Source organism: Mesitornis unicolor, unplaced genomic scaffold, assembly GCF_000695765.1.
Source record: "Mesitornis unicolor isolate BGI_N332 unplaced genomic scaffold, ASM69576v1 scaffold47985, whole genome shotgun sequence".
In the NCBI taxonomy this organism is placed as follows: Eukaryota; Metazoa; Chordata; class Aves; order Mesitornithiformes; family Mesitornithidae; genus Mesitornis; species Mesitornis unicolor.
In genome coordinates, this window is record NW_010188445.1 from 14884 (window position 1) to 26346 (window position 11463).

Genomic DNA, 11463 nt, shown 5'->3' on the forward strand with positions numbered 1-11463 from the left:
AATTTTTCCAGGTTCCAGGACTACGCCATCAAGAACAGTATCATATTCCCACTTCTTTCTTAAAGAGAACTAAAAAAAGAAAAAAAGAATCTACCAGCATAGTTTCACAATACATCCATGATTATTTTTATAGTGCTGTGCTCCCCTAACATTCAACAGGGTGAGGGATGTAGGATATGGACCATGTCTTAGATAACATTTGAGTTACAGTAAAATTGGACACTCATTACTGCAGTATCCATAGTATTTTCCTGCATCTCAAAATGCCAATGGAAAAAATGGCAGTACTACAGACATGCAGAAATGATAAATTTCAATATCTTTTAAGTAGTGACCACAGTATATAGTGTTCCTCATTCGTAACGGTGAATCCAGAAGTTGGTACAACCTCAAAGCCTTGCAATCTATTTTTAAATACTGTATTATTTTCCCATTTTTATTATGGTCAAACTACCAAAATATCATCAGTTCTTATCTCTCACTCTCTACTTCTAGATTATATACATTCAAAACTAGTGTTCCATTAAGATTTGGGAATATTTAAATTATGTCACAGAAGTGTGAAAAGAACCATTAACTTAATCAAAACAAAAATAAAAGATATTGGACAATCATAACTGCTATTATGGTAAACACTCAATGAAGAACTGTAGATATCTTACAGCATATCACTTTGCTGTTATGTCAGTGGTTATCTAACAGTCAGTCATCAAGTAATTTATCATAGATTTCTACATAGATTTGTCCAGTCTGCAATGCAGCAGATAGACATTGTAACACTATGCTTCCTATTTCTGTGATGATAGTTTTTCTCTGCTTTGCTTCTTGGGTGACTGTACCAACCTGAGCAATGCCACCCACAAACTTTGTTTTGACCACAATGTCGTCATCTTCTGCTTTCCCAAACGCTGCTTTTTGGGCTGCCCTGACAAGATTGTCTGATGCTCGCTTGACAGCGTTTCCTGCAGCCTTTGAAAAAAAAAAAAAAAAGAAATTTAGAAATGACAAAAACATGTAACTAACATGGATTCACCTGAGCATCAATACTAAAACATCTTTGCTTGACTAGACAGGAAAGGTGTGGTTTGTTTTGCTGGTTTTCTTGCCAGTGAAAAGCAAATGAATCTTTCAAAATCAATGGTTCAGAGAAGAACACAGTTCCTTTATTTAAGAAGCTGGAAATCGGGAAAGTAATAAATGAGATTTCCCCCCCCCGCAGTTTGAAGTACAGTGGTTGAAATCATAACTTAAGTTATACACAACACTGATCAGATTTTTTTTTTGAGGAAGAACAGTAAATGAAAGCTAGTATATATAAAAAACATTTTAAGGCAATTAAGTTTTTAAATTAATGGGCTTTCATCAGGGCTAACTAGCCACTTACACAGCCAAACTTAAATGTTTATTTCCTTAAAAATTCTCAGATTTCTAAAGATAAACAGTCAAACAGTTGTAATACATCTTTTGTTGTCCAAGGTGAGCAGTATCAGCAATTGTGCATCAGAAAGAAAAAGGTAACTAAGCTACCTGCATTTTAACATTGTTAAAGCTATCTTTGCTATAATACATATTGGCAGTAGAGATTCCACATTGCATACTCAGTAATTACCTTATCCACAGGCACTGGGTTAACGGATACAGAGTGACCCTTATGGAGATGGGTGGAAGAAGAGTCCTTGTCACAATCAAAATGCAAACATCTCTTCTACTAAAGCTAAAAGATGGAGCTGGCACCTTTTTTTGAAGCACTGAGGTCTTGAAGACCATTGGCTAGGAAATACCCTATGCAGACAAATGATGGTATTATAGGGCTCAGCATTGCAAGCTCTGGCACTGAATTTGCTTCAGCGTACAAAGTACTGGTGAAAGTGGTAGAAAACTGGCTCTAGGAGAAGAATGGTCCATGGTTTGATGGGTAGTGCACATGGAGCCATAAGTGAGATCTTTCATATAGGACTGGCCGTCCTTTAAATTTGTGACTCTCAGATGAGTCTTATATCTAATATTCTGTATTCTAAATTAGTTGATACACCAAAATTTGACCTATGCCTACTTCTTGGCTCTTACTGGAATCCTCCTCCTTTCCACATCTTTATCTCTTCATCAATGTCAGGACAGAGGCAAGAAAAGAGACTTCAGGGCTGATGTGGACTTAGTGCTAAGAGGAGTCATGGGTCAGTCATTCTGAGGGACTGACAGGGGGACCTAGCTATATGTTTTCTACTCAGTTATACATACAAATTCTGAAAGGTGGGTCCCCAAATGTATTTCAAGTGCTTTAGCAAAGCAACAACTTTGAGTATGGGACAGAGCACCATTCAAAGGTATTTCCAGCTCCTGAGCAAGAGGAACACTGAGGTCACCTGCTACCATAGCTAAGTCTTCAGTGCGTAGTGGAATGCTATGGAGAGATATCTTACTTAACTGTGAAGAATTTAGTTGAAATACTAGAAAAAACATATTATCAACACTCCTGCAGTAACATAGCCTGGGCAAAGTGACGTGAATTTATCACTACTCAGATTGACTTCAGTGGTGCTGCACAAGCATTACCTTTGCACCAAGTACTCTCAAGAGCGACTGGATACTTCATGAAGAGAAGGATGTGAAGGGTTAAATCTAGCACTGTGATGGTGCCTATCCTGTAACTGAAATTTGAGACCTGTGTGCTACAGGAGTGGATTTGCATGTCATTCAACTATTTGTATTGTGTGGATTTAAATCAGCAGAAGCAGGTTGGGACAGACAAGCTGTCCTAGGTCAATTTACTGTCCCATAAGTGTCAACTAAGCTCTAAATGTTTACATGGGGTCTAGGAGTACTGGATAATTTAGGAGGAGAAAATCACTGAGGGTTACTAAACACACAGAATCTGCATCTGTCTTGGGAAGTTCCCAAGTTGAAAATGCTTGGAGTCTAAGAACATGGTAAAGAATAGTATTGCACATGCATACCTTGTTCTTGATTCTCTAAGACTTCTTAGTGGCCACTGCTAGAATTAGGATATAGATTTGGTTTAATGAACTTCTGGTCTGGTCCAGTGAGGCTGCTTTTGTATTAAACCTTAAACCCTAGTACCTAACAGCAAATCAATCAACACCACCAATAAACATCAGTGCTTTCACAATGTGCAGAAAAAGGGTAAGGACTTGCAGTGTTGTAACAGGCAGTGAGAGAGAACAGGAAGAGAGCTCTCTGTCCTGTGGTTCCCAATGTCTCCAGGTGTCACATGTGCTGAGAATATTCATTCTCGCATAGGGTGCTGGCCAAGACAGCCTGCTCTCACATGCTGGAGACACACTGGCACTAGGAGGGGAAACCACATGAACCAGCTCTGAATCTAACCCCATCTCCTCCCAGTCCTATCCCATATTGTCAGTTTCATCTCCCTTTCAACTTAACTCTGTACCCACCTAAAGTGACCCAAAGACAAATTCTTTTACATTTGGCCTGCTCAGTCTGGAGCTCATCCAAACAGAATGGAAACATTTCCATTTGTTTCATTAAGTTCTGGAACAGACTCTGTAATAGTGCATTCCAAGTTAGCATTCATGGGAAATGCAGTTCAAATGTCTTCTCCCAAAGCTTGCAGTTGTTTGTGGGGTAGGAAAGAGAAAACTAACACACTCAAACTCCTGAACTTAACCTATTGATTAAAGCTATGTGAAAACATTTGTGTTAGGGGCAAAGCTAGCTGAAAAGCCTCAGTAGTTTTGGCAAATCCACCAGTAGAAATATTTGGTAGACATCAGCTCACTGGTTTTGCTATGATAAAGGACATTCTTTCCAAGTGAAAACTGCTTTTCCCTTCATTACTCATTTTGGGACTAATATGAAGCTTGATAAAGTGGCAAAGTTCAATTTCAGCCTGTGCTTGGGCTTGTTTCTTTTTCATATTTCCTTCCAAATTTTCACATTGGATGTCTATTTAATAATATTTGCTTACAGTGACTGAGTACCCTGAATTTCCTGGCAGAGCTGAGAAAACAGTCTCTAGTAGTTGATTTTGTTCCAGTTCCTATTTGTTCTTTATGTAAAATTTCTTCAGACCTATCTGGGCTTTTGGAAGCTCATCCAATTGGTCTCAGCCCATTGATTCAGCCTATCCAGGTCCCTCTGCAGAGCCTTCCTACCCTCAGGCAGATCAACACTCCCTCACAACTTAGTGTCGTCTGCAAACTTCCTGAGGGAGCACTCAATCCCCTCATCCAGATAATTGATAAAGATGTTAGAAAGGTTCAATCTACGATTGCCGTCTCTTGACTCCTAGAAACAACGGAAAACTGACTACAAACCAGGCTGGCACTTCGGCAAGTACTTTGCTGAACATATGTGTAATCTTGCAGAGGTCAGGAAGATACTCATGTGGAAACAATTTGAAGTCTGCTTACCTGTTTGCAAGCTCACTAGGAGTCTAACTGAATGCAAAATAATTTCAGTGAAACCAACTATACTCAGTTGCTATAAGAATGCCCGTAGTAAACATTCTCAGCTCATGCATTTGTGTGGCTTATCACGAATACAAATCTATCAATATTGCAACTAAACCAGGGCTTGGCATAGGTCAGTCAACATTTGCATCTCTCAATATCTTTTAGAAATGAAATTAAAACAAGCAGTGAATTGAACTGTAGCTACTGCAGAATAATGACAAATGACAAGTGCTTAATCCTTGATGAATGAAAGTGACCCAGAATCCCCCAAGGAAGAAAAACTGAGCAGGGTTCTGAAAATTCAAGAAACTATTCCTAAAATTTGGGGTTTGTTCATGCAGCACTAAAACAGTGTTTACGTAGCACTACAATGGGTTTTCAGTAATTAAGAACACAAGTACCTGTAGCCTCCTCATGGCTTCAGAATCATGATCAGCCTTCACTTTGCAAGCCACAAGCAACTGTGCTGTAGAAGCTGCCACTTGTTTGGCAGATGAGATGAGCTTCTCCTCACTAGCGTGGCCTTGTACTGAGGCATTAGCTGCTTCACAGAGATTGCTGGTTGCAGCTGCCACCATTCGGGCCTAGGAGACAGTGAAAAAAAAAGTCACTGTGTATTCTCACAGGATATTATTTCTTCAGAGCAGGTGCAAGTTTTCCTTAAAAGAAGTAGCTACTCACAGCAGAAATAAGTCCCTGAGACCACTGTCCATCATCAGCTGCATTTGCAGGGATTGCTCCAACCTGAAAAGACAGTTCAGAGATGGCTTACAATGAAACAGAAAATACAATTGCTTTGTCTCAGATTTAGACAAACAGTAATCCATGAAAAAAGGAAACACCCGCACCTGTCACTGTACCCAGCACATAGAGGAGCAGAAATCCAACTGAAAGTTAGTTGTCAGAGTAGGTGTGCTTCCAGCACACATCTGCCTGCTCATGTGGTGTCTAACTCACTGCACTGCTTGAATTGCCCCATCCTTGGAACATGTGCAGAAGTCCCACAGTAATGATTGTTGTTGCAGCCAAGACTTTGCCCTTAGCAACAGATGAAGCAAGTTCCTAATCTCCCGGCCTTTAAAATAACTTATTTCTGTCTCCACAACACATTTGGCTTTACATCATTCTTGAATCTATTCTGATTTTGGCACTGTGAAGGTACAAAACAGAAAGCTCTACATGGAAGCCATCTAACTGCCTTCTTGCCTTACAGTGGCATTTGGGGAAAGCAGCCCATTTCACTGAAGTGTTCATGGCATCAGCAGTACTGGCAACAACCAAGGGACAGTTTATTCCCACATCAGATGAAAGTAATTAAACAAAATTCTATAGCTGGTTGCCAGCCTCACACCTCCAGTTGCCTGGGTCTGGGAGTTTTTGGGAGAGAAGCTGAAAGATGTGAAATGTAAACATAGTCCAGAAACTTCTTGTATTTTAAAAGAAATGGAAACAGGGATTCATGCATGATGAGAATCCCAGGGATCAAAATCGAACCCTTACATGTAGCATCACCATAAACAGAAGATGTGTTCTCTCATAGCTATGGTGACTATGAATACACTATGTCCCATAATTCTTTAGGTTACGAGGTTTTCTTGTGTAATCATCCTCAGAAAATGTGTTTTAAGTAGACCACAGATGCAGGGGTCTAGTTGGTAGGGTCTGAATTTTGTGTCTGTGCGCATGTGTGAGTGAATGAATAGAGGAGTGATGTGGAAGAAGACAGATCAGATCCAACTTCCCAGACTTCACCTATACTGCAGAAATTGAAATGGTTGCCTAACACTGAATTAATTCTTTTATAACAATTCCAAAGGGCAAAGTAGTTATTCACTTAAAATTTCTCAACTACAATATTGTACCAGTTTGCCCCATAAGATACTTCCACAGCCTTTACCAAGAAATGTTGGAAATCTATTTGGGAGAGGAACATGCCTGGTTCACACACATCCATGCAGTTGAGTAAGAACTTCCCACTGTCTTCATGCCAAGTAAAAGGTCAGTGAGGAATCTAAGCCAATAATCAGTACTATGTACTGTTCAGTACTGAAGTGATGGATGTGGAACAGATCAAACTTCCTGCTACATCCCAGTCATGCTTTTCTGAGAGGAGTCCATACCACATTCCTCAGAAGGTTTCTTACAAAAGCAAAACATTTTCCCCAGTATCAATAACAAAATCTTCCCACCAGGCAGGTTGGAGCCATTCACTATGGGCAAGAATTTGGTCAGCCATTTTAGAAGCCAACTTCTTGTTCTTCTGGCTGACCTGGAGATACAAGCCACCACAGCAGTCAGAGGATAAACCACAGTGACAATTACCTAAGCACTAGTAATTAGTAAAGAAAGAAGAGAAGGAGAATAGGTTAGGGCTTAGCTATTTCAGAAGTACCTTAATGGCTTTATTTATTTGCGAGAAGTATCATCATGAGAGGATGTGCCATTAATAATTCTGAAGTTTGGTGTTTCATTAAGTTTTGATTTTGGTTTGGATTAATTTCTTCCCTTAAAGACCACAGTATTTACAGATCCTCCAAACAGGCAAGAAACTATCAGTAAAAGCCACTTGCTGCAAAAATTCCTGATCTTTCAGCAAGTTAATATAGAAGAGTGACAGATAAAAGCAAACCAGCTAAATTCAGTAAAGCAGGCTGAACAGATCTGCTAATATGGCATTATATTGGATAGGTGTGCTTCTATTAGAACAGCAAGCTACGGCTTTCCTCAAGCAGATTAAAGCTGTTTGAGCAATTATCCAAACTTGGGTGGAATAGGATGCAAGTGCTGTTAGCCTGAATCTGAAAGACAAACAGAAATGTATCTGTGGGAGCAAAGAAGCTGAAACTACCCGAGGGAGATTAAGAGCTGATATCAGGATAGAAATACATTCTGTATTATTCTGTATAACTTTACAGTGATGGTGGTGAGGAAAGTAAAGCAAGCTGTATGTCATAATGAAACTAACTCCCCTGAAGAGGAGACTGAGGGGTGCCCTCATTCATGGTTATCAATTTGTAAAGGGCCAGTGTCAGGAGGAAGGAGCCAGGCTCTGCTCTGTGATGTCCAATGACAGGAAAAGGGGCAATGGGAGCAAGCTGGAGCACAGGAGGTTCAACCTGAACATGAGGAAAAACTTTTTCACTGTGAGGGTGCCAGAGCATGGCCCAGGCTGCCCAGAGAGGTTGTGGAGTCTCCTTCTCTGCAGACATTCAAAACCCGCCTGGCCGTGTTCCTGTGTGACCTGGTCTGGGCGATCCTGCTCTGGCAGGGGTTGGACTGGATGAGCTTTTCAGGTCCCTTCCAGCTCCTAACAGTCTGTGTGATTCTGTGATCAAGTAAGAACGAGTCTTGTCACATAAAAGCAGACTGCACAACAATCTAAGTGAACCAGGTAACTCAAATTTCTCGTTTTTTCAGACTGTCTTCACAGCCAGATTTCAAAGGGTATTAATAATGTCTTGTTTTATACAGTACTGGTAAGTTCCATAGCTACAGCTTATGGTGGGTCTTTTCAAGCAGTTACATCACTATTGTTCTGAAACAAGTGCTCAGTGCTCTGCTGGAACTAAAAGCACAAAGCTCCCCAGCAATTCCAGCTGAAGTAAACAGCATAACACTTTTGTGACAGGATTCATGTCACTGTCTGCTCAAAATAAAGAATTTTTTGAAATTTGAAACTATAACTATGTAACAACAATGATCTTATAACAAATTGTTCTCAGAGGCAACATATTTGTTTGATGTTCAGATTTTAAGTTTCAAAGTATATTAACTAGGGAAAAAAAAAGCAAAATGGTGAGGGATATGAAATTAATTACAAAGACCTCAATCCTGACCAGAACAAAAGGGTAACACATGTCATAAGCACCCTTTCCATTGGTCCCAACAATAATTACAAGCATGTCCTCTTACATGTACTGAATTTGCATGCAGGCCTGTGTCTCCATTGAATCAGACAACAAAACATTGAGGGCACAATTAGCGAAGCCCTTTGCTATTCTGGTCCAGAGTGGTATTGTACACTGTGATACTTGTTTTTGAATCCCCAAGCTGCCTTGTGGGACTATACATTACTAGCTTGAATCACAGATCTTTGCAAAATGGAAAAAAAACCCAACACAAACACAAAAACTCCCCACAGCTGAAACATCTGAAGAGCCAAACACTTGATTACACTTCTGAGGTTTAAACAAACATAATTGTGGGGGTTTTTTTTAAACAGAATCAGGCCTGGGACATGTATTGTGATGAGCAATGAATAGTTTTACATTTTCATTAGTATTCCCAAGCTCCTTTCCTACTGTTTTAAACTGTTTTAACAGAGAACATTTAGAGACAAGATTCAATTTTGATGCTTTTCCCCCCTCCTGTTGCCAGTTGTTCTGTTTACCCACCTTTCCCTGTGCCACCAGTTCTCTCTGGGCTGCTGAAGCTGACTTCACAAGGGCACTGGTAGCAGCTGCAATGGATTTAGCTGCTTCCAGGATCTGTTCTTCAAAATCCAGAGTCTCATCTGCTTGCTATAACCAAGAAAGAACAATGTCACACATTTTTCACCTGAAAGCAGCTGTATTTTCAAGACTAAGGACACAGACAAAGTGAGACAAGAAGGCTTTGGAACACATCAGTAAATTCAATAATACCTACAACATCATTTTCCGCAAAGGAGTTTCATGTGGACTAAAGCTGGGAGTCAACATAAGTGAGTTTAAATAGAAAGTTGCCCTTCTGGCTGCTCACATGTGAAATTGAGTATCACACAAGATACTTAAAGAACTGCCTTAAACTTTCTAATATATTAACTCCACTAGGGCTACTCAAAACTACACTCAGAAAAGCGCAGGTCTGAAAAGCAATTCTTGTTTTTCCATATCAAGATTATCTTTGTAGTGCTATAATACTGGCTTCCAGGATCGCTAAACCAGGTAGACCATTTCCTAAATACTTAAAGACTTAAAGCATTAAAAAAGAACAGTGATAAATGCACATTGTCTCATTCACCTATACTAAGAAATGTAACGCAGATACCAAGCAAGTGCACGGAATTAATGAGCTGTCATTTCACAGAGAGCAGCATTGTGAAGCAGTCCAGTTTAGTCTTCTTGGAGAGAAGAAGTTCCAAAGGTCTGTGTGGAACACTCCAGTCATCCATACATGTCTTTCAACAAGCATGTGCAAATGGAGACATCAGCTGTTCCTAATGAGGTTTCTTGTCTTAAAATGTGAATCTATTGGTCCATAAAACAACAGCTTCCTTGTCTTGCTAATAATTTAGACCAATACTGAAAACATTAATCCCTTTAAGCACACTTACTAGCTTCTGAACAGTTAACAAAATAGACAGAGATAAGTGGCTATTGTTATTTTAACCATAACCAGGCCTGGGCCATATATTCTGTTTGGTTTCTTTAATACAAAATAAACAAACAGAAGATACTTTGTGATCAATTCACAAGCCTACCAGAATCCGATGCAGTATGACCAGTAGGGCTAGTGGATACAATACCATAACACACCACCTTGTGAGAGATGAGGCTTTTGAAATACAAGTTTCTTCCAACTTATGCAACTACAGCATTCTTGCGTTAAATAACTAACTTTGGGAACATCAGCAAAGAGCAGTTTGAGTTAGAAAACTGGGCACTTAATTTGCAAGTCTAAGCACATCCATCTAAATTTAAGTCAGGTTTAGTTCTCATGTTATTGCAATCTGATGAAATAGTAGTCAATTATAAGTAATTACAGATCATTACAAAATGGCACATCAAGCACTGCTCAGTCCTACAGCACTTCACGTAACTGCCACATAGCTAAAACAAAGTCCAGGAGATGAAACTATAGCATCTGTAGACACCAGAAAAACAGGATTATTTGAAAAGAAAAACTGATGTGTAGATGAAGTTGTTTGGCACTTTAAAGTTTTTCTTATCCTTTAGGAAAAGCCACATAATTCAAGGAAAAGTGTTTGTCTTGCCTTGCTATTTGGCTCATCCCATCAACTGAAGCATAAGAAATTAATTTTTTAAAGTGAACAAATCACGTTCCAGCTGAATTTTTGGAAATGCTTGCAATGTAACATCACAACCATTATTGTATATAAATGGTTATTACATTAGACCTGAATATATGCAACAGGCCTGAAGTTTTATTTATAAAACTCTTACTTCAATCATGACATCACAAAAACCTGAGTGACTAAATGAAATTCGGTGTAGTCGTGATCAGATTTCTTTTCATTATTAAAATTGATGCATTGTTGACTCTGATTTCAGTTGACTAAAGGCTTAAATGGAAATATCAGCAAAAGTACCACTGGATGGTAGTCAATTTAACAGACTGTTACTGCACTTCTACTTCTGTCCAAGTCTCCCATTATGGAGAATTTTTAAATTTTCATTTGCAACATAGCAAACTATATATATAGTGATGTGATACACGGCAGAAAATTTCACCTTGCAGGATTTAAGTTACTTGAGAGGGCTACTTGGGTTTCTTTAGCAAACCAGATCTATGAGACAAGTGATTAGCTTCTCCCTCAAGTAGCCTCCATGAAGATCAGTACCACCTTCTCCACAAACTTAAACTAATAAGCTGTGTTCTTTATATGTCAGCATTATCAGGAATTCAAACTTAAGCAAGTGAGAATTTCAATATCTGCTTATTTATTATAAAGGAGGTGTCATTCTTTCATAAAGTTTAATTAAACGCCCATGGCCATACTCTGATCTATTAGGCAGCCATTTATGTGCCCAGATGGTATCTGATTTGTGAAAAACCAGCCACAAAAAAGAGGCTGAAGAAAAGTGGTTGTCTGAACTCAGTTCAGCGTAGTGAGTGGACTAAATATTGCACAGAAGTGGTAAGCAAAGATGACTACTATCAAAGAGAATGCAGAGAAAACAAATCTTGCATTAGTGAGAATGCTATTGTACAATGGCTGGATTAACTTCTACTGTGAGGCAGTAGGTAAAGCTTAGCAGGAACACAGATAGCTAAACCTTAGTTATTTCATCAGATAACAGATCCCCCC

General features: G+C 39.3%; 1 protein-coding gene across 1 annotated transcript in view; it reads right to left on the reverse strand.

The window, feature by feature from the left end:
* LOC104541642 (talin-2-like) overlaps window positions 1–8953 on the reverse strand; it is a gene marked incomplete at its 5' end in the record, with an annotated part of 10375 nt that extends 1422 nt beyond the window's left edge. The window contains 4 exons of the mRNA XM_010185751.1: window positions 844–969; window positions 4835–5017; window positions 5115–5177; window positions 8828–8953. Coding sequence (XP_010184053.1) covers window positions 844–969; window positions 4835–5017; window positions 5115–5177; window positions 8828–8953 — 498 coding nt within the window. The remainder of the gene's footprint in view (window positions 1–843; window positions 970–4834; window positions 5018–5114; window positions 5178–8827) is intronic.
* Window positions 8954–11463: the final 2510 nt, after the last annotated feature.